General features: G+C 40.7%; 1 protein-coding gene across 3 annotated transcripts; it reads right to left on the reverse strand.

Moving 5' to 3' along the window:
• Positions 1-284: 284 nt before the first annotated feature.
• On the reverse strand, positions 285-18,957 carry LOC110982747 (steroid 17-alpha-hydroxylase/17,20 lyase-like). Of its 3 annotated transcripts, none has more exons than XM_022241385.2 (6): positions 18,598-18,957; positions 8,877-9,495; positions 4,922-5,209; positions 4,359-4,525; positions 3,954-4,057; positions 285-2,829 (listed from the first exon to the last, which is right to left on the reverse strand). In XM_022241385.2, exons 1-6 carry the CDS (start codon positions 18,696-18,698, stop codon positions 2,588-2,590), a joined length of 1,521 nt encoding a protein of 506 aa, XP_022097077.2. In that variant the 5' UTR covers positions 18,699-18,957; the 3' UTR covers positions 285-2,587. The 3 variants fall into 3 exon arrangements, with proteins under 3 accessions (XP_022097077.2, XP_087004848.1, XP_087004849.1); XM_087148722.1 differs by having other exon boundaries at positions 8,877-13,390; positions 18,598-18,956; XM_087148723.1 differs by lacking the exon at positions 18,598-18,957 and adding an exon at positions 18,280-18,579 and having other exon boundaries at positions 8,877-13,390.
• Between the last annotated feature and the right edge of the window lie 7,668 nt (positions 18,958-26,625).

Below are 26,625 nucleotides of genomic sequence, written 5' to 3' on the forward strand. Positions count from 1 at the left end.
TGGATCGTGGTCCATATTCAACGCAGTTAAGAAACAAAGGATGTGCACGCCATCGCTGCACAGTACTGAATGAGAAGAGGTTGAACGTAGGGGGCACTTGTCGTACAATACCCTTCCGTCTCCCCTGAGTACCTCAGGGGAGACGGAAGGATCCGATGTTGTGAAAGGCCACATGTGAGTCTCCAAGAAGCTTTTCGTGCTCATAAAATACATTGGTAGTATGTATCACACGTGAACATCATAGCTCGACCGTTTAAAAAACTACAAATTAGTATTACATATGGTTAAGCATTTAACAAGCTATTTATGGATGCATGTAGACATTTCTGAAATGATCTCAGAAAGATTAAATACACGATAAGAATTTTCTTTATCAGATACTTCTAATTCGGAAATAAGACTGAAATGAAAAAATAAATTTTTCGTCCTAATATTGCTCTATTCCTTATTATGTTGCTTTCCAAAGTTTAATGCAGTTAAGTACAACAAATTTGAAATTTTCTATTCTTGGGTCCAAGTGCCAGTTCAATATTCGTCAAGTGCTAGTTCTGGCAAAGTCCTGTTCAATATTTCTCAGGGAAGGGCATGACATTTCAATATAAAATGCTTGACATGTGTCAAAAAGTGTTACTATCTCAAAACAGTCAAAACAGCCACATAACAGAAACATAAATTCACAACAAGTAACTTCATTTGTGTTACGAATCACTTTTGGTGTCTATCTTTGAAGTTTAGATTTATGTAAAAAGTAGTTATTAAAGAAAAACTTTTAAAATAAACTAGTGCACGTGTACAGAAAACGAACTCAAAGTAATACAGAAATGCAGTCAACAAATTTAAAGAAAAAATATCAATTCATCATGTGCCCTCAACGGTTCAGCCTTGTTCTAATTTCCTCCAAACCTTGTATGTAAGCATTTTTTCAGCATCTATAAAAATTTGGGTGCCTACAAAGTCACGAATACGGCAGAAAAGTACACAGGAAACAATTAAAAGGTATTTCCATTGTATGAATGGTTCTTGGTTGTGTCCTCATTAAGTTTCCATATATATTCCGTTTGTTATGTGACTCAGTACCAAAAGTTCTCAAAGGAATATCATAGGCAAGGAAAATCATTTTGTTCCGATGCCTTGTAAGTGCTTAGTGGAAACCTGAGTCTTTATACTGACAGTAGGCCCTATACCGGTACATAATACTCCCATCGATGAAAATAATCAGATGGCATCAAAGCCTTCACCTGTGAAAATTCTTATGGAGCTTCTTAGCGCTGAAGATTCTTAGAGCCTCCTTAGCTCTAGTGACAAGAGGGTACATTCTGAAATAACGACGACATATCGGCTGACATCTAGAAAAGATCCAGTTTTGATGAACGTAATGTTATTCCAGGAACCTGGAACATATATTGCTATTTCACCATCTTTTTTGATTGACCGTTTGATACTCATGAAAGTAATAGATAGTTTTATCTCCCTAAAGACAAAAGAGTTAATTCTTACTCTCAAAAAGAAGGAGTCCCTTTAAATCCACTCAACAAGACTGAAAGCCTCTTTCAAAAGAGAAAAAACCACTCCAGAAGAGTGAAACTTACTCAGAACAGGAGCATAAACGACAACTCTTTTATGAGTTTTCCTTCATATGGCTCCTTGGCAGAGTGGCAATTTCACTCCTTTGAAATGTTCATTCTTTTGAGAGTGGTTTTCACTTTTTTCACTTAGTTTGGATTGGATTTCACTCCTTCTTTAGTTTCATTCCTACTCTTTTGGATGGTTTTATACGAGGCTCACAGTGTGTTTGTTTGTTTATTTTTTTGTGGGGGGAGTTTTCACTCTTGCATTTATATCCTGAATTCCACTTAGTTTGCCTCATATTTCACGAAACGTCTTAACTCTAACCAATGACAAAAGAAGCATCAGGGATAACCAGGCAATACTGAGTGATTAAAAATAGATTCTCTGTTGAATACTACTGCAAAGAAATTCAGCAATTTAAATCAAAATGCATGTGTTCCAGAAAATCTCAACAAGACATACATTGCTACAGTTAGTATCATATCTCTTTGTATGTACAAAATAAGCCAAACCATACATACCAAAATAATTGTTCTTTCGGCAGAAAAATTAAGTAAATTAAAAACCATATACATTGTGATGACTTTTATGTACAAAATATTTATATTAAGTGTTGAATTTTTCTGTAGCAGGCAAGTTGCCTCCAAAGACATTAAGATTAATTAACTTTTGTTAGAGAGGCATACTGCATGGAAAGTTTCCAACAAATGGATCCTTGTCCTAGAGGATCTCTGTAAAAATCCTTTCATGCATCCTCTTCACATCAGTTTTACTCCCATCCTTTACTTATAATCATCATTAAATGGACTGATAAGATTAACCATTATCATCTTTTCACCATTTCTTATATCGCTGCCTTCTGTGTTTGATCATTTTGACCTCTGCAGGCATAATTTCGCCTTGAAAATTAAATCTACTGATTAATTCACCAAATGACTATTCCGTGTAATTTTTAAAAAATGTTTAAAACGTTCCTTTATTATCGCATCCAATAGCCGTCTTTAGTATTGCGAGTTCTTCAACGGCTAGTAATCTGAACTTTGAAGAGGTTTGGTGATCTCATCATGTCTGGCATGGGCTCCGTGTCGGGGAGTTTCTCCCCAGCGGGTGTCTTCAGCTGGAAGCGCTGCAGGATGCCCCCCAGGAACATGAACAGCTCCATCTTAGCCAGGTTCTCCCCAAGGCAAGCTCGGCGGCCGATGGAAAATGCCATGAAACTCTTAGGAGTGAAAACTTTGCCATCCTTATCTAGGAAGCGCTCTGGGAAGGGAGGAAGAAAAATGAATGATGAAGTGTCACATTTGGCAGGTGATTAGGTTGAGAAACAGCTATCAAATTAATGTAAGATACTTGCAACTGCTGTGATAAACATTATGTAATGGTCATGATATTATTGCTGAGAAATCTTTGAAAAAAGTCTTTCACGATTAAAAAAAAAACCTCGAAAACAACGACGACTTAGACGTTGGGTTTAATGGTTGGCAGTTGACATAATTTGCCTTTCTTGCTGATAAATGTTTATTCAAAAGGACGATACTAACCATGAGTGTCGCAAGCATATTTCCAGGGGAGGGAGGGGCAAGGCGTTTATTAGCAACGAACTGAAGGGTGAAAGAGGGTCACTTTCTTGATTTTCACCCCCTTCAATCTTGTAACTCATCCCTTTCGCATTTTATTTCGTGGGAAGCGCCCCTTGCTTCGCCCATGTTGCTTACCTCCATTTTGCATGGCAAGATTTTAGTGTGACCGAAAGGCACAAATAAATTGTAGTCGGGGGGCTAGAATAGAGATTTGTGTTTGGGTAGGAGGTTTGTGGAGACACCATGTGGAGTATCGTTTTTGTATGTGTGACTCTGAAAAGATCCCGTACTCTACGTTTTGGACAGTGAGAGCTCTGTCCGTCGTCAGGAGACTGCTGGATTCCAACTTGAGTGCTTGCTTCATTGCGACTTGTTATTGGGGACAGGATCGCGGAGACGAAGGCCGAGTGGCACGATGTTGGAATCACGGCAGCGCTTAAGGAAGGTCAAATTGTAGATGAATCTTGAATGCCTGATGGAGAGGCGCTCATACCTCTTGACTGTGGATGAGATCTACTCTCCATAAGGGGAAGTCATAATGCTTGAAGGTTTGCATGGTGGATCTACAATCGGTAGGAGATTTGCGGAGACGCCATGTGGATTACCTCTTTTGTGTTTGTTATGTGTGTGTTTGTTATCTTCACACGTGACAGTGGTTGTAAGCGAGTCATTTAACGTTACCTGCCCTTTTCCAACTGTTTGTTACAATTATGAGGCCAGTTCACAGTTTTGATGAAGAACGGAAAGCGGTAGGAATCGCGAATGAAACTATTGCCAAAAGTGCTATCATCATCTTAGACTCACCTGGCCGAAAGCTCATTGGATGCTTCCAATATTTAGGATTGTGATGAACCCACCACAGGTTACAAAAGACTGTTGAGTCCTTGGGTATGTCATATCCTTGCACCCTGTCAAAGACAAGGACGACATTAACTTAGTAGAGAATAGAGAGTATGTTGGTAGCATTTGCACGGTAGTAGAAATCGTTTTACAAAGAGAGATGTTCAATTATTCCAAGTCCACTTTTCATCCATGTCCTTTGCAGGAAGACCTATTTAGTTCAAGACGATGACAAAGCTTGCCCTACGCTTTTCGTGTCTAATCTGTAACGTCTGGGTATTCGATTCAGTAAATATTACACCATGTCGAAAGGCTAATGTGATTTCACGATATGCCAGTGCATATTTGGCTAAATGTGTTTGGACCTACTTGGTATCACATCTTGTCCTCCTTGGTCCATTCATCGAAGAGAAAGAACTGCAACGTAATGTCTCCAATACGGTCGCCTCCAGGTACGGAAGCTCATGACGGTCATCCCAAACAGGCAAGCGTGTCCCAATCTTCTCATCTAATTCATGTTGAATCTGATCTTGCACCTTATTAAGGAAATTTCGACAAAGGAAGAGTTAAGACGACAGGTGTTTTATTTTACATTTGGGATGTCAGAATTAATTCATCAGGCGTACAATAAAACGCAAGATTTGCACATGTCGCAGTAATTATATCTGCATCCAAAATATTCTAGACCTTAACCTGGCCTTACCTATAACTGATAATTGTTCTTATTAAAATGTGCTACTGAGCATGCACTGCAAAAAGTTCGGGTGTTAAATTTAATACCCCCGGTGTTATTAGAGGACCACACCAACCACACCAACATTAAGCTCCCAAAATCAGTTCATTCACCGTAGAGTTTGTGGGTGGTATCATTTGTAAAGAATTTGAAGCCAAAAAAGATGGAAATGTTAACAACAAAACTGTATTATCATCACCTCTGGATTGTTTAAAATGTAGATTATTGCCCACATCAATGATTTGTACGTGGCTTCGTAGCCTCCAACAAAGAGCTCCCACATTGCCATGACAACGTGATCTTCGGTGAGTACGCTTTCGCAATCGTCATTTTTGCTTTCAAGCATGGTGTCTATGAAGGCGTCGGTCAAGTCCCGGATGTTGTTGGAGTCGAAGGTACGGAAGTGTTCGTCGTATTTTTTTTGCAGGATGGAGTCACGTGTCTTGATGATCTCTTGGACGATTCGGAGTTTCTTGCTTGGAAATATCTGTCATTCGATAAGCGTAATAATAAGAATAAGAAGAGGAAAAAGCAGAAGAAGATTTAATATTACATGTAATTAAAAACAGACAAAAACAAAGCAAAACAAACTCTCCCTCATAAAAGGTAATTTAAAAGGTTATATATATTAATTCTTGGATTTACCAACACAGATTTCACAGTTCCCCTTAATAAACAGACAGGAATGTCTCAAGCTTGTCAAACTGAGAAAAGGTACAAACAGAAAGCATGACAATCTGTTATCCAAAAGAAATTCCTCTGTGTGAAACTTGGATTCAAGTCTTAGTCATAGGTTTCAACCAGAGGCAAAAGTCTTGGCTTCATTTTCCCGTTTTATGTCGAATCTTATCTAGTTAAATTTGACCATTCATTTGCTCCAAGTGTCCAAGAAGATTTTGAACAAGTTTATGTTTTCTTAGACTTGTTAAGTGGATAAGGAATTGTTAAAACAGTCCGAGATCAATTATGTCTATATTACTTGGGCCATATTTTCAGCTTTACTGAGACTTCTACAAGAGCGTGGTTTAACCTGTCTGTGATATTCGATGGCTTGTCTTATCTAGGTATACATGCAACAGTCCTTAACTATACCCTAGTTGAACCTCAAGCCCTGTAAAGAGATTAGCTCCACCTGTCTTTACACAATCACAAAAACAGCCGGCCTTCGGATGGCTTTGCCTGCGATCATGCTTTTTAGCCCAGATTGTTGTTATGTGGGTCGAGGTTTATCTTAAATGTTCCTTTTGATGTGAAGGTTATTCTTCACTGTAGCGAATATTCAGATTGAGGCCATCACTGAGATGAATGGCGTTGAACTTGATACAAACAATATAGACGGCAAATGTATAAAAGAATATGATTTGTAGTCTAGCCCTCGTAATCAAACATAATCTTTTCCAGTAAAAGATCTCTTAGATAATGTACTGCAAGAACCTGAGAGGAAGTTGCATGGAAATGACAACAATTATTCTTTGACAATAGACCATGCGGTTAATCTTTTGCATAAATTTGCAATACAAATAAAAGAAACGAATGAGCAAAAGCTTGTCCATGAAGAAATATCCATAACAATTCACCATTTCCAACAAATCGTTTTTGCCATTGAACTTACGACAGCAGCCTGAAGGCCTAAGGCCTTTCCTCGATGCTTCAAATAACCCCAAAAGTGCTTTTTATTCTGAAACAATCGCATATGGGTAAATGTATTGTAAAGTATTAATGTTTTACATGTATTAAATGTTTAAAGTGCTTTTGGTTCCGTCGTTATTTTATGTTCTGTTTTTCGCTCAGTGGGTGATGACAATCAAGTTTGTACTGACAGTGGAGTTACTTGTGTGGGTTTTCCACGGTAAATAATTTTCATATGGCGGAATTTTAGCACTGACACAAAGTTTACTCAATAAATGCCACCGTTTGACTCGCCTTTAATAAACACCCACTAATGAAAAACCCAAGTAAGATCTCCTTTTATTTGGCATTGCCTCGAAAGCAGTGTAGGCAAACTTTAAGGGCAAAGTTATTAGAATAGCTGACTATCTCCAGTCGACAAGTTGACCTACACACTTGTCTGCCAGCCAACTTTTCAGAAATCAAGTGTGTGACCGGGTTTTGAAGAGATTTTGGTGTTACAGTCAATATTGGTCGTGAAACGTCAAGGGTAAAGTTCAAGAGGGGGCGTTTTCCTCGGTGTATAACCCCAATGAAAGCACGTGTAGTCGTTTGAGATAATGTACAGTACTTGTCTGAGTGTAAAGCACACATTATGAAGTCCTTTGTGGCATGGGAATATCCAGAATCACGGAATGGTCATGAATATTGTCGTATCAATAAACAAACTTTACAGATTGAATAGGTTTTACTGATTTAAATACAACACTAACAGTTGAACGCCCTTTAAGACCTACACAGAGGGGTGTAAATGTAGATGAAAGTCACTGCTCCATGTGTTGTCTACAAGCGGTGACATTAAATTTGGTAGTAGCTTGACAGGTCGCTCAGAATTAATTGAAAAATTAAAATTATGTAAATGCTATTCATCATGTTGTAGACTTGCTTAAGTTCCCCAAACTTCTTGAGGACAATACACATATCAAGGCTGCTCTAACACAATCGACATTGTTGGTAGTCAATACACCGTTGATGGAGTGAGATACCACTGCACTTTTAACATCGTCAGGAACTGAGTGTAGTGAAGAATGGAGCATTGTCCAACTCTGTGAAGCGGTACGCCTTTTACTAACATCAATTGTGCTATCCATACAAACCCAGATAGCCTGTCGTTATTCACACACGAGAACAATTACAGCTGTCATCCATTCTGTATCCTGTGACGTATTACGCAGCTTACAAAATCGGGATTTTTAAGTTGTATTTTTCACTTATGAAGTGAATGATATTCCCTCCACTATCTGCATTCAAGTTAAATTCAATGAAATAATATTTATAGCATTTACAAAAGGCTTTGAATATTTCCAGGGCTAGCTAACAAGGTTTCTTTTACACTCTTGTTGGGCTAACCAGTGCAAAAGTTATACTTAATTTCTTTGAACTTTTGAAAGTAACATTTTGGGTTAATGTATGTACTATGTAACTAAGATGTGTTATACCACAGTTTTATATGCAATGCTGTCGTGTTGTGTCAGAGATGTATTCCAAGTTCGATGGTATTGCTATTTTAAAGGGTAACAGAAATTGGAAACGTTTAGTTCACGTGAAGTATTTCAAAATAACAATAAATACGTCACCATTTCAAAAAATCGTACGGTCAATGTTTACCCCATTAATTGTGACCGCACAATGAACGGTAGGAGTGTGTCTTTTAATTTCTACCTTGAATTGAGATAGTGTTTGCTTGTGGGCCAAGCTACTCAAATACAACGTGGTCTATTGCGAGCGTGCTAGACTGCGTGTACTGTGCGCAATGTGCAGAAACATGCACATTGCATGTGTCAGCGTTCTGGCGATGAAGTTCATCCAATCAGCCTGGGGGTGCCAACGGCCGAAAAGGGGATTCTTTTTGTGGGCGGGGAAACGCAGGATCTTTTTCATTCATTTTGGGGTCACAATTAATGGGGTAAATATTGAATTTACGATGTTTCTGAAATGGTACCGTATTTATTGTTATTTTGAAATACTTCAGGCGAACTAAATGTTTTCAAGTTCTGTTATTCTTTGAAATCAAGCCTCTAAGAATTTCTATAAAGAGAAGTAACTTTCAGTGCCTTTTTTGAATCCTCACGAAGCCTCGTCTACATAAAGCCTCATGGGAAACAATGGACATACTTTCTGCCGTGCATCTCGAACAACCTCGTTCACATACAAAGTAATTGTAAAATTAAAAACTGGTGTCGCCAGAAAAGAAGCTGTTCAAATTGAACAATAAGATGAGGCCATAGGAGCGGAGGGTCAAACCCCTCCTGCTCATTGCTTTTTTCCTTTTAGGGGCCTACGTCTCAAGGTTGGAAAATCTATTATTATTATTATCATTATTATAAATCTATCATATTTTGCAAGTACGGTAAAAGGCAAAACAAAGAATTAAATGTGCGAACAATAATCCCCCAGTAAACTATCTTGGATCTGCCAGTGCACGAGGGAAATCTGGTAATAAACAGGGATAAGCAGGAATTATAAATTCAAGAAAAGTTGGTTACCTTGAGGGCTGGAATGATGTCTATGGGATCTCCGGGCTCCAAGACTGCTGAAAACTTACTGTTGCAATCCAGCATCTGCTGATAATCTGTGTCCGTGATTTCATAACGCTGTCCGAATGTCATGTCACAAATGACATTAAGGACAGACAGATTCAACTCCGTACTGATGTCAGTGTACATGCCATCTTTCTTGGACAGTAACTTATTCAATTGTGCGACTTCTTCTTGAATCTTAGCCGAGGTCGGCATGCAGTTGTACCCTTTCATGTTCCTCCGGATTGCGAGTGCTGTCGTTCGTCTGTGCATGCGCCAGGATGGACTGTAGTCACTGAAAGCTATGCCACAATTATTGCGAGTCATAAGGCTGACAGAGTACATGTAGGGTCGGCCCGAGAAATCTTCCGAGCGATGCAGAAAGGCCTCCCGTATGACATCCACCTCGGACAGGACCACAAAGCGACCCATGGGCAGCTTCAGTGAGAAAATGCTTCCATACTTATCTGCTAGCTCCTTGAAGACCTTATAGATTGGCCGGTTGCTCATGAAAACATAGAAATTACCAAGAAGAGGGATAGATGGTGGTCTGGGGGGTAGGTTTAAACGGCTTCTTGCCCTCCAGCTTAAAAAAATGTTAACAGAAAGAAGAACGACCCAAAATACGACAAGATCAACCAACACCATGTCTGCTATTTGGCAAAACTATACGAAAGAGGGAATTTGCGCTCGTGTGATTCGAAGTTTGTGATAATACCGTGTTACTGGCAGGCAGAGTGCACTTTGAGATGTCTGCTGCTTACCAATTTGTAAACTACGGAACTTGCCTTGGGTAAAATGTACAGCTGTACTCGCTAAGAATTAATTGCAGGTTCTGACAAAAACGGTTTCTGTTTATTCCAAAAATTGTACCAGTTTTTATACTTTCGGAGACCTCTTGCTCGTTAACCCTGAGTTTCAATCACTATCAGTTACCATCAAGGACTTGCCGTGCTTGCACATGATTGGTTCATTAATAGTCTACTGGAACAAACACTTATGCAAATGAACCAGAGAGACTACCAATCACATGGAAGCTAATACACCTGGGGTGAGTAAGTGCGCAAAACCTTTCTCATGTTGGTAGCGACTCCAGGAACTGTGCAGTGATTATATGACCGAGTACACATGCGTCGTTCAGTAACGGCAAGCAGGCAAGTACGTGGCCTTCATATCGTCTCTCAAACCGTGCAAACACCAAAGAAAGTACACTCACCCCTAAATGTACTATTGCAAACCTGTGCCTATCACGCACCCCAAACTGTACTATTGCCCACCATACTGGCCCTTACTTACTACAGACGTTTCTTCGGTAAGGTACACTATAAGAATAATTGTGGCACCCCGTCAGACCAGAAGAAAAGAGAATTTTTTGCCATTCATTTTCCGCCTTTTTGTTGTATAAAATTCATTTCATCTACGCGGGTTGATGAAACCTTTTCTCTAGAATCAGTAGCAGTAGATTTGTTTGTCTTATTTGATTCTTACATAATAAATATGGCATTCAGACGGTAAGCAAGGACCCCGTGTTTCTCTCAGAAGATACAATAAATCTGGCCAAACTCCCCGAGCACGCTGTAAGGAGCTGCTGTCCGCCAATTAAATCACATCCAGACCTCCCTCCACGGACTGTTAAGTACAGCTGCATTCCCTTCCTAATCGGTTCACCCACAAAGCGGTGAAGGTTCAGCTCAGACTGCGACTTGTGTTGATTACGAGTTGGCTAATCAGAGAGCTAAGAAGACTTTAACCGAGTAAAGTTAGACCATGGTTCGACTTGCCAGCGTTCGGGCCAGGGGCCCCAATAATATTGGCTCTCTGCAAACTCTGCGCTCATAACATGTGGATAGATAAATCACCTCAAGGGACAGATATGAGGTGGGATGAGACAAAGATGAAAGCACAGCCTTAATCCAGTGTATTATTTGTTAACTCACCGATCTTAGATTTTTAAAATTAAAAATAACATAACAGCAGACACAAGCTCATTAAGATATTCAAGAAAATGTACATTCGAAAAATCTAATTGCAGGTTATCTCAAAGAGTGACTTGCCCGTTCAGACCATTGGTCAAACTTAAAATGTCGGTCGAACTTGGTATCAATGTTTGTTATGCTGTCATGGGGACGGTAAGACGTAAAAGAAGTAAGAAAAAAATCCGCGACCAGGGCAAAAGCAAAGTTCAGTGCATAGACAAAGTGACATGACACACTGTTCATCCAATAAGTATGCGTTTCTTACACAATACTCATGTATATACTTAGGCTAAAGTGCCCCTTTTATGCCTACGTATTAAAATTGTTGACGTTCCATAGGCTTACGAATCCTTTCAAGACAGCGTCTTATCAAGCTCTTCCCCAGATCTTGTCCTCTTTTCGGTTAGACCTCTCTTATCTCTATCCACTTTTCATTAGGTTCGAATAACCCTGCATTTCTGGGGGAAAAAATACTCTCACAAAAATAGTGATTTGTATTGAGACAAATCTTTTGTTTCGCCAACCGAAGAAGGGGGCCGGTATCACGCAAAAAGTACAAGGTGAAATTGAACGGACATGACACACGCGCCCTACAGTGGAGCACACAGACGTTTCAAACCTCACGGGGAACTAGAGGAAACGAAGTTGTAGGGCGTGCACAACTAAGCCTGGACCAAAGTTACGGAACAGGTCCAACTCCCTGAAAAAGTACAAGCGACCACGGTGGGTGCCCAAGAAAGAAGGTGCTTGGATTGTGGATTACCAAGCATGCAGTTTCATTTCCAACATATAGAAACAAATAGGGTACAAACTTTATGAATAAACAACGCCAAAAAAGAACGAGGTCGAACGCTACACAAAAAGCTATCCACTAGCAAGGTAAACCAGAGTTGACGTTGTAACTTGGGGGTAACACTTTGCTCTGAACAGGTTCAGGCAAATTTGACTAGAATTCAGTAAAATTTGACTAGTTCTTCAGGGTCAGCTTGGTGCAACTGAAAATTAATCGACCCCGACTACATTTTTTCAGTCATTTCTTTGAATTTTAAAAGGCATCAAATACGAATCTTGTCAGAAAGCATCATTTGCCAACGTAACCGTGGGTGTTTGACTGACTCCGTAGTCAAATTTGAACAACTCGGAAAATCAGTCGACATTTTGACTGGTTGTTTTAAGCGTGTGTAAATCCATTAAAAATTTATAATTCAATGGATAATGCTGCCATAATCAGGCCATTGCTATCAATTTAGAATCTTTACTTTAGTAGTTATTATCTTTGTTATTATTTGTTAATATTATTATTTATTTACCATCATAAAAAAATAAGCAAAACACAAGATGACAAAAAAGTGAAAACGTGAACTTAATCCCTGTTGCCCACAGGCATTTAGTCTCATGACAAATCAAAAGACAAGCATTTAGACAAAATATCACAAAGACACACATACAAAAATAAAAATATACATAAACACACATTAACAGGTTAAAAACCAAAGATCATTCAAACAAGCAAATATTCAAAAGATAAAATTGCATATTAAAACGGCTGTTCTCGCATCATTTTATATTTGCAGCACGAACAGAAATAGATCAATGATTGCTAAAAGACAATTTCATTTGTATCATGTCTGGTCTACACAACTTCCAACCGAACTTCGAACATCCAAATCCAAATTAGTAACACACCTGACATTTCGTATTTTGTGACGAATGTTTCTAGTGAGCAAACACTGTCTTTTTAAAATATCTTTTGATTTCGGTTGTAAATCGAAATTCGGGGCTTCGATCTCTTCTTTGTGATACAGTAAATGTATTTCAACAAAAACAGGGCGGGGACCATGGGACAGCGAGGGAAAAGGTGGAATTAACTACAGACAGGATTGCGAATCACAAAAAGTAAACACCGATTGGCATATGAAGCAAATGGGATCAAAACAATGTAGAGTGGCGATAGTGCGTAAGGTCAGGCGGCTTATATGATCGATAAAAGATGCTCCTCGTTGGAAGTTTTCGAAACTGTATGTGGGTATTGATTATTAACTTGTGGGTGATGACTGTATTGTGCAAGTAAACAAAAATACTTGGGAAGCAAATAGTACAGAGTGCATGTAGAGAGTGAAGAGTCCTTAGACTGGTTACAACAGCAAAATAGAGTGAGCATCAACTGTCAATGGAGACCCACTTTATCTGTTTCTTACGTTGAAAGTCACTGTTAGGTTGTTCTAAACGGGCCAAGCCATACACCCTTTGGGCACTTGCTTTTGACAAATATGCAGTTACATTCTTAAGCTCACATACATTGCTTGAGTGTACTTCGATTGCGTGACATAATTATATCCTCAATCGTGGAGGTTTTCCTTTCTTCAGTCTTCAGTCCGCCAACACCACACCGTTTCAAAACAACTTCAAAAGGTCCTGGTTGGAAGTACGCTCATCCCTGGCACAACAGGGAGTTTCTTTGACGTGTCGTCCATCAGGGCTAAAGCAAACTTTTCCATTTGTCTCCTGAAATGTGAAGGGTGTTTTTTATATATAGAGCACGGAATAAAAAATTTTTTGTCCTTGAGAGTACAACACTGGTTCAGCAGTCGAATCCTGACCTTCAAAACAGCTGTGTTTGTACCCAAAGTATGTAGAGTACGTCGAAATAAGATTTCATAGCAGATCAGCTTACTCAAATATTTCTTCAACGAAACTCGTTTCTTAAACAGTTAAACATTTGCCCGAGTACATCAAACAAACATGTTTGTACTCCGTATAAAGTGAAGGTCCGGATGTGTACAGAAGACGGGTCAAATCTTAAGGCTTTAGTCAGACATGGTTTTTATCACTCGTTCTTTGGAAGTTCATGGTCGCTTAGAAAGTTCTCTGGGTAAAATTCTAGACGAGAGTACGATGGACCTCAGTTCAGCAATAGGAAAGTCAATAGTGAGGCGCCAACACGGCTGGAACGCAGCGTGCTTGACAATGAACTCACGCCACCCTGGTTACAAAACTCACTCGTACCCAGCAAGATGCAAACCATCGTCATATTCAAATAATGAAATCACACTAAATTATGACGAGCTCACCTGTGAAAATGAACTCTGAATGACATGCAAATTATAGATTTTCCCCTAGCTCAGACGACAGCCTGTTCTCATTGTGTTGAATATTTGTTCTTCATTGTTGATCCCATAGAGACGACGCAGCCTTTCAGAGGCAATTGTTTCATGGGCGGACGATCCAAGCGAAACAAATACATAACGATCGGCAACTGGGAACAAGTACTCAATATGGTGATTTATCACGGAGCCCTTAAAGGGACGTATGATGGAAACAAACTCATAAAATGTTCACAGAATTAACTGAGTTCTTCATTTCGTGCGCTTGAAATCATTTAGTGCACTCGAAATACAATATTTCGTGCTCTTGGAAACAACGCATTGCGTGCACTCAATATTATTTAGCGTGTTCGAAATTATTTTGCAGTAGACCCTGCTTCATCTGACTAGGGCCGGCCAGCCAACTTCCCCCCCCCCCACGAGCTCGGTCAGTGGTGGAGTGGTTAAGACGTCTGCACTAGTAAGCAGGAGCTCGTGGGTTCGAGTCCCACGCGAGTGAGCTTGTGATTTTTTTGCAGGCTCGCGGACAAGCACTGAGTACCGGTGTACAGTGTTTAGGAATATACCTTGGGTAAGGGCAAAACTTGTAATTGGAATTAAGATTTTGTCAAGCTAATCCTGTCTGAGTGAGTCTGTTGGATATCTAGGTCAGTTCTTCTTGTAGTGCTAGTACAAAGTGTTAGTGGGGCGCGTTATTCCGGTAGCGTGTGACGGGGTAACGCTTGGCGTGTAGACTACGACGACACTGTGTGCATCCACACTGAAGGTTACACTGTAACTCTTCACGTTTTCTCTCTCTCCATTCTAAAGAGTAGAAGCGTGGCATGTTCTCCTATTTATATCAATCAGGTGCACGCCCAATTTATAATTAATATGCTATTGACAACACACAGAATGTGGAGGCCTTGTAAAAAATCGTGGGTTTCATTAGAACAAAAATTCAAGCTTTTTGCAAACCGTGCATTTAGGCTTTGTTTGGGAGTGAAGACAAGTCTTCTGTGAACAAACATTTTTTTTTGACAGCAGAAGAATAGTGTACCTGTGTCGAACGTGAAGCCGCCTACGATTCGAAAGCTAACATTTCGGTCACACTAGGCCTAATTCATCTTTTTTCCCCCTTTTTTATTATAATGCCTTCGCCGACTTTAACCTGATAAATCCTTCTCCGAACGGTTTACTGAAGCTGGTTGCTCTATTTGTTCACCCAGCCGACGGTTGGATATTTAGGAGAGAAGACACCGAGAAAAAAACTATTTGATACCCCTTCAGGGCGCTGTTGCTGAGATGCCATTCTGGGACAACACGACTTAAATTAAGGAGTTGGGGGGGATTTTTGATAAATTCTGAACCCAGTGCCGACTGACAACTCCTGTGAGAAAGAGTTTCTCATTGGCTTTACGCCATGTACTCACACAATAAATCACCAAACAAAAAGCTGTGATCGCAAACGATCAAAACTTAGGTTATATAGGTTATTGTCAGAATGACCCCTCAGTTTGCTGATCAATATTTGAATCATTATTAGCACAAAAGCAACAAGACACCAAAATACCCTTGAAAATGGCAAAACAACGATTGAAAACGATATCGGACGCAGAGAGGTGCATGTTGATGCATATCTAAGGCTACACACGGGCTATTCAAAGGCTGGGAAACTTGTCCACTAATCTTAATATACTTGTGCTTTAACTTTCATTACGGAGTTGTTTTCACCGATGTCAGTCAAACGAAAGTGACAAATTTTGTAACGGTTAAAAGAAAAGGCAAAGCGCCGTATAAATGTTTGCCTACTCTGTAAGGGGTACTGGGACTTAGAGTCGGCACTGCACTCAAGGCTCACGATAATCAGCATAGGAGGGTGAACCCACGGGGCCTGCTGACTGCTACTGTCCCATGGGACCCGGGCTAGCTTCTCTATCAGCCCCACCAGACTCCGTTCGCCTGGTCCTTGGGCAGTGGGTTTATACCTTTCGATTACTCGCTTGGAAGGCGGAAAATAATGCATTCTACACCGGATAAGAACTCGTCGGTCAAGTGCTCACTGAATAACATGTAAAGATGAAGGCTGCATGCAAGCAGCCGAAGGCTGTGATGTAGTTGAATCCACTAGGCCTACTTCTGAATCCAAGAGCCTTCTGAGTCTTAATTCGAGTCTTGTCTGAAACATTTGAGTCTGCGCTAAGTTCTTCAATGTACCAAAGTGTTCTCAAACCTGAAATAATGGCCTGAATACTAAACTGGCATATGTCTTAGGTACACACAATGTAGAAATTTGGTCCCATGTACAATCAGTAATCAAAGAAAAGAACTGATATTTCCAAATGTTTATTGTTCCACAAAACTATTCTTGACATAGCGTTATATCCCCCCAAAACTTCAAATGCATTACAAGGCATTGAAAACTACATTAAAATATCAAAAGTGGAAATTTACTGCTAAATATTAGCATACTGTGACGTGGGTTAAGTTTCTTATCATATGAATGTTTTGAAAGAATTCCTCAGGTTGGAAACGATACGGGGGTACATTTTTATGATGTTCCATTGACTGGCTTATTTTACGTTGAAACGGTGCTGAGTTTATTTACGAAACAGTCATTTTGGAGTGGAGTGGACTCGTGCCAGATTCGGTCGGAGTGCTAGAGTCTTTCAGCCATGTCCGAATCAAAAACTAAGCAGAAGAAAACAAAACACCACGCCCAGAAAATAAACAAGGAACAAACGAAAACTGAAAAAGGTCATAATTCTGCCGCTCAGAAATTGAAAGACAAAATCTACTTACGGTCAGTGTTTTCAACTGTGACAAAACCCTCTGAGTGGCCCCCCTCAAGAAAATGAACCCTTCCCCTAGTTCCCCCTGCAAAATGTACCCCAGTTACGCCACTGCCCATGGCGAAAGAGTTTGAAAAATATCATTTAATTTTCCTTTTCATATAAATCGCGGACACAGTAACATTCAGCAGTCACCATTTGATTTTCGTACGTTAAACGCATTTTTATGATTCATTTGCTATTACTCTCTTCTAAGTTCACATCGGGGGCAGGCGCAAAAACACAGCTTTTTCAAAACTTATCATTGAAAATACAACTCTCGTTTTCAATCATAAAATTACTGCATTAAGTTGCTTCCCCATTTTTGGCAGCGCGCATGAAACTTCATAAAAAACGATTTTTCATCATTAAAACCAGAAACAAAGATTTCAGCTACTAAACTTATTAACACAGATGCATTGCCTCTTTGTTTATAAATTATACAGGCATTTAAAGTTCATTTCTGATGATAACTTTTGTGCAATTGATAACCTATATGAAGTATAATAATAATTGTATTCGTTTTTTTTTCAAAATCCTGTAATGACTATTAAACTTTACACGTACCTTGTTTGATTGAAATTTTCACTTTTGAAAAGGAACAGTCTTCGAGAATGTTATTAGGGGCCTATATGTTCTCTTTATAGAAGAGAGGGCACGATGTCGGGACACCATGTGGTGGTTTATGACCCTTAATGCCTGCAAATTGGTGAACATGTCTGGGTTAATTCACTTCAAGTTGGGCCTACCACGCGCCAGCAGCCCGTCCGGCCTACATACACTGTACGTTCCATGGCAATGCGACTCACGTCAAACCCAAATAAAGTACAGTGAACCCGAGTTGCACTTTTTGGAGACCCAACACATCGCTACCTCTTAGGGCCACCATTATCACCAACCTATACCCTCCATGAAACAAACATTTGTAGTTGAGATAGTGCAGCTTGTTTTCTGTCATGCGTTCTGAGCGTTCGACATACCGGAACCAAAAACGAGTCACTGTACTTTATTGGCTAAACCATAATGTGATTACTTTGATTTTCATGTTGAAGACCCCGTCTCTAATATGGACTAGCATGTGACCTTACACATCGGCACAATTTCATGAACGTACTCGAACTTCTGGGATAAAAAAACAAGGTTTACTCTTGCCATGAGTCTTTATTTGCTAACAGTCTGAACGACAGTAGGTATACCCACAGCATTCTTTACAGGGAATTCCTGAGTGAAAACATATTGATTGACAAATGCCCAGTCGTTGTCCAAGATTTTTTTCTTCTTTCTTTCGGGGTGCGGTGTCAATAACAAATGAGTTCTCATTGTACTTTTCACAGAATTGATACAATACTAGGGAAAACAAACTACAGCACCTAAACTTGATGTACTCTCTTCACACATTTTGCATTCACAGTATTTCAAAGGTACCACGTCTTACGACAACTCTTGGTGTCATTGAAGTCCAAAAAGTTTCTCCACTTACCAAAGTTCATCGGAACACCGCCTATTTTGGAGTCAAGGATTCATTTTGAAAATTCTCACAGTAGTGTATCATATGCCGTATTACCAGCATGAAATGGTAGAACACGCTAAGGAGTCGAGTGTATTATACAGGTGTATGAGGCCTATTGTTAATCGACTGCCGACCGTAGAATTACAACCAAGTTTAACGCTTTTTGCGTCACGAATTATTTTAAATAAAGAGAAGTTTATCCATATTATATCAATTGTCCTTGGTCACAAGAGGCGTTTGGCCGAATCTATTCATTCTCAGCGACCATTTAGTTCTGGATGGACTCACCTGTGTTGGTCGGCGCCGTGTCTAGTACCGTCGACTGTCTCCATCAACCGATGCCGCCTACCCGCCCTGCACCCGCGCGACGGGGATCCCCAAAAGTACATTCGGGGGTCACACAGCCAGCAAGTGTACTTTTGGAGAACCACGAAGTGAAACCCAGAGGAATGGACTGTCACAGGCAATATCAAGAAAATAATCTTCACAGATTCTCGTATTCAATACAGCCTCAAGGGGGAGGAACTCGAATTTGCCCAGGGTAGAATGAGGATTTACTTGAGTCATTTTACTGTCTAGATATGTTGGTTATAGTCTTTCTTTGCTAGAAATAATGATTAATTCACAGTCATCAACCTTTACTCTTCAGGTGATATATCTTTAGGTGGTATCCCGACATGTATTTTTCAACAGGGGCAAAGTTGCGCCTGGGCGAATGTTAACAATCAACAATGACTTCAGCGCAATTGGGCCAAAGACACAATAACTTAGTACAAGTACCAGTGCGTTCAGCTGTGAAGTGGCACCCGGAAAACGTCTGAGCATGAGATGGTAACTCACTCGATTATTATTAAATTCATTTGGAAAGTCAGCATAGACTGCCTTTCTCATTATATTACAAAAACGAACTTGCACGGGGGGGGGCATGGCCCCGTTGGCCCCTGGATCGGCCCCTGGACGAAATCCCAAACGACAGTCCACGGTGTTGTTGTAATTGCGTCATGAACCCCGAGCTGGACCAAGAGCGCATCACAATTTTCCTTGAAACGGAGGCTCCTTTGGTAGGAACTGCACTTAGCTGGTTCACAAACGATTGAAATGCACGCTTTACAGTGGTGCTGCTACCAACGAAATGAATACTCCAGACCAGCATAGCTTTTTTCAACCGACGAGGGGGTGCTCCTGCTCAAGATGGATGGTGAACAGCTATCTATCCCTATTAACTTTCAAAGTTTAGTGCGACCATTACCACGAGTGACTCATTAAGTAAGTGCAGACAAATACCTCCAACCAGCATATAAGCCCCACTCCCTGTCGGCATCTCTTCAGTCTCCTGACGACGGACAGAGCACACTGTCCGAAACGTTGAGCCTCTCCGGTTCTTATCAGAACCACACAGACTCAAAAAGAGATATTGCATGGTGCTTACCGCAAGCTTTCCATCTTTGCAGACAAATTGTGGTTTGTTGCAGCACCACCCCTACCCAGTATCTTGGCACCCAAGAAATAAAATAGAAGTCAATTAGCGGTGGTGAGAGAGAAGTGTTTTAATTTAGAGTTGGGGTCCACGAAGGCAGAGCTAAACTGAGTGATGAGCAAAAGCTCAGGGATTCACTTACACAGGAACATGAATATAGCGCAGTGCGATGGCGGCGGGTACTGCAGTTAACTGGTATTTACGCATGACAGCCCTACTGGGCTGCTTTTTTGGTTAGGATACAATATTATACAGATGTTACATTCCAAAAATCCTTTGAGAATGATTGTCGTGTCCGGTAAACTTTTGTATCTTAAGTCACCGTAACCAGTAAGTACAGCAGTTTGGGTACTTCACATGTTCAAAATAAACCCTTTATGCTCAAAAGGACGCTTTCTAACCCTGCTCAGGTGCGGATCGAGAGGGAAGGGGGTGGGCCTCTCCCCTGCTCATTGCCATTTGGGGAGGGGGCTACCTCTGAAGTTGGATGTAGGGATCCGATTTTGCGTGCACTGTTAAGGACATGTCGGTAACAAAGGAATTAAGTGGCTTCACCAACGGCGACAACTACAATAGTAATCCCCGTACGAACAAAAATTTCTTCACCCCAGTAAAAAATCCTAGACCTGCACCTGACAGCTTTTCACTTACCAGACCTTTCCTGTATCTTTGTCATTGTTTAACTAAAATCACCTTCGGTCGTGTAGCCAAAGGTTTGATTCCCCGTTGCACCTGATTTGGTTTGCCGTACGGGTAAGATAATATTGCGACTTTAGAAATGTATTCGCAATAAGGAATTTAATGCTTTTATCGTCTATTTTCACCATTCGTTTTTAAGATCTTTTTTCACCATCCAAGTTTTACTCTTCAGCTATTCAGCCCATTGCATTCCCTGACTACGTTACTTTAAATGAAAAGTTCACGCAGATCAATATGTCATCTCTCAGTTTGGTTTCATTTCAGGAAATGAAACGAAATGTAAATTACGTTTCATGGCTTTCGCCAGCCACGCTCGAATTCACATCTGACTGCTAAAACAATGCTATATATTCGCAGAATTTCTTGGTGAAGTACCACTTTCACTCAATATCATGTTAAACATGGACATTGAGGATTGTTGAAGGGGGAGCTGTAAGCCTGCCTTCACAGGTCGTGGGGTATATATTTTTAAGCACCGGCCAGAAAAGCTGAAATTAAAATAAAGGTATCTATATAAGAGCGTTACTTTTTTTTTTCCAGATATGCATCTTTGTCAGCAAGATGTTTCTAATGCAGAAATTGAAGAAGGTGGCAAACTACTGATTATACACTGTTTGTTGCACGTATCGTTCCTAAATTTGGATAAATGTAACTCCGTACTCTCAAAATGGTTTAGCAGCTAGATTAATCACTTCAGTGAAGGAAAACTTGTTTTTTCTATATTTTCCTTTCTGTTCAATTTGTAGGTGTTGTTTTATTTCACTCGAGGACGACTGCCCCGAAAATGGGAACCATAATCCTACCTGGAAATGACCCTTTTGCACAAAAATCAATCACTATGAAAGCCCAAAGAGACAATGCCAAATTCAAGCGCACCATCAGTGTATACATGCGGGTGTGGTGGCGAGACACATTTAAAACCCTCACGAAATATATTTACGGTGTAAACAGTAAATTCAGAGGGACGGTACCGAAGGGTGCACAAATTGTTTTCAAGTGACTGTTCAGCTCAACCTTTTGGATGGGACCCATCTGGGAATAAAACCTTCACTCGATAATTCGCGTTTGTAGATTCTTGTCATTTTCCAGAGTAAATGTCTAGGTCTTACTGGAAGGATGTTGAATCGGATGCGTGCGTAGCCGCTGCCAGCGATCAATCAAAATTTGCGGAATGCTTCAGGACTCAATGAAACTTGGAAACCACTTGGAGTTCGCTATTTTAGTATGTACTCAACTCAAGTACCATTCAATCTCCAAAGAAGCCTTCTGGCGGACCAAATAATGACAGTTCCCAAGAAAGCCTTCAATTAAGCAACTCCTCAGTGTCAACTGCCTCAGTCTGGACGTTCAAGCTCACACAGCTTGATGCATCATCCACCTGGGAAACTGTTCTGTTGTCGACAAGCAAACATTAACGCAGAAGTCTAATTGCTCGTGGAAACACAAACAATATCAATTAAGTCCAGAAAAACGTTATATTTGCTTGAAACATTTGTAGCATTGTTAAGTTGTACAGAATCGACCATGACGAGTTTACTTCAATTTTTGTCCTTTCCTGGAAACCCGACAAGCAATCGTGCATACAGGAGATCCATCTGTACATTCTCCAAAAATGAACGGAATAGGCCTAATGAAATCCACTCTGCTACTTCAGAAGGAGATCGATTCGTTCATATCCATGGAAATCGGAAGGGTGACATGTGACAACAATTGAGAGAGATGTAGCCTCAAAGTATGAACAGGTTATCACTATCTTTCGAGGATACTCGATATTTCCCACGCTCGGGAAACGTTCTAAAGCGGCAGACGTATTAGATTAAATGCTATTGACTTGACAGTGATAAATAACACATTTCTCCACTACAAAAGTGCTATAACAATGAATGCTTTTTAAATTCGATTTTGGCGAAACATACTTTTGCTGTTCAACTGTTCTACTGCATAAAATAACTGTGGAAAAACTAATTACATCAGCGTTCAGTTCTGAGGAAATTTGCTACTTAAGAATATTTTGAAAATTGCGATTTGTGTATTTCCATCATGAAGCAATTTAGAATGACAAAAGTTAAGATCGTACACCGCCCAATAATTTACCGCTCCGTACATTTTTATTGATGGACATCACAATCGATGTCCCTTTTAATCAAATTATTTCAGGGGATTATCCTCTGTCACACCACAATCGCCGCCCGTTCCCAGAAATACTTGTCGTCATTATGGTTGCACAACAACCTCCTCGACGGTCAAATGCTAGAATCCCTGAGGACATCCCCCTCATCAACGGGGCATTTGGAACAAGACAACCGTGCTTCAGTCACACAGAAAGTACAGTCACGTCAGTTGCAAAGTGCCCCTTCCTCTTCTCTCCGGCAGAAAGAACAGGGAATAAATCCCCAATGACGTTTGAGTCTTCCTTATTCTTGGAGTTTCGATTTGTTTACTACCGGCTAAATTAACCTACTACCTGCCGCTGTTGAAGTGCACGGTTCCTTTGGCATACCCATAAGGTTTATGTCAATCCAATACGCAACCCTTTACCCATTAAGACAGGGGTGGGTCCAGGTTTTGCTTAGGGATTCGGGAAAGTTTGTTGGGGGTTACTGCATGTTGTCGCCGTTGGTGAAGCTATTTCATCAAATTTTTGTCCTTAACCGAACACTCAAAGTAAGACATGGTTTACGCATTTAGGGGGATCTTCCAGTCGTTAGACGTAGGCCCCTAAATAAATAGCAATTAGTAGGAGTTTGACACTACCCCTTCTGAATCTATGCCTCTAAAATTTCGATTTCCCTACAAAGAACTATTCCTTTAATCATCGTGATGGGTTACTAAGTACAATTATCAACTGACGAAACCAGTGTGGAGCTGGTGACCTTTACTACGGTACTCAAGGTAAAAAATATATTCAGAAATAAGTTATTATAGTTTCATCGATCAATAATCCACACGGGGCACAATGCAATCCCTCAGTGACAGTTACACAGGTTCCCCAGTTTGAGGTTTTAATTAAGAAGAAAAAATATAATTCTTTTCAAATACAATCTCACTTTGTCGATGTAACAGATAAAAACACACAAATTTCTGACCACGATAATCAGTGGTCCTCACCGTGGAAAGTTAGATGCTGCAATTTCAAGGATGTGTTGGAAGTTATACAAAATAAAGGTCACACTCTCTGTAACTACAGGGGGCCTCCGGGCACGTGATCTCTCCCCCGTGGAACTCTGTAAATTGGGTATATCCTCTTCCTTGACAATTTGAAATGTAAACAGCCACAGTTATTGCTCAAATGTCTTTTGAAAATAATATGTACATCCCAAGGGCATCCTCAGAAATTTCACTCTTGTCAGCCGCGCATCTAGGATGGGGGGGCTCGGAGCAATAGCTGCTGATGTTCAAGCCCCCCCCCCACCACAAGGGACTGGGATTTACGGCCTGCAGAGATGACACTTCAAGAGGTAGGTGTATATGGTATCTACATCTTTCAGTAAGAAAAAATATTAAACCCAGTGGGGAGGGGGCCCCTAGGGCACGCCACTGACTCTACCTGTAGTTATTTACAGGTCCTTGGTGTTAGAGTTTGGACGCACATCGATACACGCGTACGCACTGAACTGTGTGCCAAAGCACCCCCTTATTCAAAATGTTACCCCCACCTTGGAAAATGTCGATCTTTTAAATCTTTTAAAATGTAATTCAGCTCCATCAAGCCCCCAACAACCGAATCTTGAATGAGACACTGAAGATGGGTGGTGTAAACATGACACAAGCGGCGAATGATGTTGGTCATGGCTGTATATGCTACCTGTGTTTTGGGCAATTATCGATGACAGGAAAAGGTATGCGCCAGGGACGTCTTACGGGTTGTCCGTGACTCTTAATCAGATTTCCCTAGTTGTGTGCCCAGAACTTTTAAAGTGCAGGTCCGTGAAGTTAGACCTGAAACGTCGAAACACACCGCCTCAGCAGTTTGGACTTCTAGAACGTGCACCCGGAGCTGAACTCCGGAAGGAGCTCTGAAGTGCAGGGACGTCAAGGGGTGGTGTAAATAAATCAATCACATGCGCAGAACCTTCCAGTTAAAAGAGCGGACTGGAAAGAGTGGGGTCCCTTCGAAGGGCATTACAGAACCCTGAAGGTTTTGCGGAAACAATTTCTTTAATTAGGGGAGAATCTGAAGGGGGTGGGGTGTTGACAGGGGTCAGCACAGTCGCCCTTGTCAGAAAATACTGCTATGTTTCCTGCTACACGGAGATCGTAGGAAGACAACGGTTGCTAAATATGTCTCAAAACAGGTAAGGGCCCTTAAGCCAGGTGCCCTTTAACTAAATACATCAATGTTTTAACGAGCAAACACGTAAGTCATCCTGCTAAGCGTCGCACTAAGATTTCTGTTGTAATTTTTGTTTAGAGTGTACGTCTACGCCATTATCACAGCTGTTGCATACAAACGTACAACAAAGCGAATACTATGTAGCATGGTAACCCGACACACCAATCTCATTAGATAATACACAGTGCTTTTTGCTGATAATCTGATATTTAGAATTTCAACACGTCAGAAATTCCCAATAAGGCAGAAATATGGTGCGAATTGAAGATCTATGTCCGTGGATGTATAAGAAAATCTGTAATGAACTAGAAAAGAAATACAAGCCGTCTAAGGCACACACACTTTCCCGTTTTTCTGTCTTTTTTCAAACATCTATAGCTTTTCACGATGTAGGCCTACGTGTACTTACCCGAGTAAACTTGTGACTTCTTTCACAAGCTCTCGGACAAGCACTGAGTACACAGTGTTAAGAATACACGTCAGTGTAAGGGCAAAACACGTAATCAAAATACTCTACGGATTTGATGCGCTTTTGACTTCCCTCAAATTGTGCCTAAAGCTAGCTACTCTCTCGTTCTAACAATTATCGCAGTGGTATTTAGGCCAATGGACAATGCGGTTGTTGACCTTCACTGCCTGTCCTCAAAGATTCCTCCCCCCCAGACTTTTCTTTGTTACAAAAACCAACATTTTTAATAGTTGAATTGATTGAGGTTCGGGGGGGGGACGACCAAGAGGTTGTTACCCTTTTGTGGTTCAAACACCAGGAGTATAACAGCTAGTGGTATAAGTGCCTGGTTCCACGAAGTCTCATAAGTAGACTATCCCTCAAACAGATTCTGTACATATATCCCTGTCATTTGGAATTCTTATAACAGTACAATAGTTGCACGCTTCGGTTTTGTTCATGGGCTTGATATTATTTCAGAGACACAGACATGGATATCTTCTCATGAACCATTTTTATTGATAAAGATGTTTCTGTAGATTTTCTCTGGGCTATGGTGGTGAGAGTATTTTCACAAACAATTCACCAAGATTGGAATTTAAAATCCCACAAAAGGGATATGATATGCAGTCGCCCACGACCACAACCACGTGGTAATCAAGGTATTCTGTTTCGTGCGCATGTGTTGTAACTTAGCCTTTCGTCAAGGCCTTCGCGGCTGTGTTTATGTGTAACTATAAAGCGGCTGGACTGGAGACCACATGCACGAATGGCGCAGCCACGAGGCCTTTTCGAACCTGTCAGGAATTTCTTATGTTTTTCTTCACGTTTTTCGATTTTTGCTAGGGTAGCAAAAATCTCAACCAATCATAAGCGAGGGGGTCAGCACACATTAACCTACTATGTAAATTGAAAGTATACGAAAGATGGCGAGCGCGTCAAGTGTGTCGGCGGCCGTGAGTGCAGGTCAGTTGTCTCTTTTCCTACCTCCATGGTTGTCTGAGCAGTATTTGGATAGTTCTGCTGGATAATTTCACCTTGCCGAGTTTAAACCGTTGCATCGTTAGGCTACTGAAGAATCTGTACGCAGGCGTGACGTTTTCGTCTCTACCCACGGGATATGGTGAGAGTTCCACATTTCAAGCACTGCCGTTTTGCTTTGACCATTCGGCCTTGATGAACTGCTACTTGCTAGTGTTACTCCAACGTCAGCACCGTCCCCCACCAACAAACATCATGATTGTCATCTCACCGCTTATTGCCCTCATGAAAAACCAGATGGAACATTGTGTAAGCTTTGGAGTTGATGCCCCTTATATCGGAGACTCATCTGCTTCAACTATTTACATGAAATTTATG

The sequence above is a fragment of the Acanthaster planci genome, linkage group LG18 (genome assembly GCF_054643075.1).
Source record: "Acanthaster planci isolate LZ-2023a linkage group LG18, COTS_SCS, whole genome shotgun sequence".
NCBI classification, from domain to species: domain Eukaryota; kingdom Metazoa; phylum Echinodermata; class Asteroidea; order Valvatida; family Acanthasteridae; genus Acanthaster; species Acanthaster planci.

Coding starts and splice junctions, on each gene's coding strand:
- LOC110982747 (XM_022241385.2), bottom strand. CDS start 18,698: ATGTACTTTTGGGGATCCCCGTCGCGCGGGTGCAGGGCGGGTAGGCGG. Junction 5,210..8,876: donor ACATCATTCCAGCCCTCAAG/GTAACCAACTTT, acceptor ATCGAATGACAG/ATATTTCCAAGCAAGAAACT. Junction 2,830..3,953: donor TCCAATGAGCTTTCGGCCAG/GTGAGTCTAAGA, acceptor CTCCCTTCCCAG/AGCGCTTCCTAGATAAGGAT.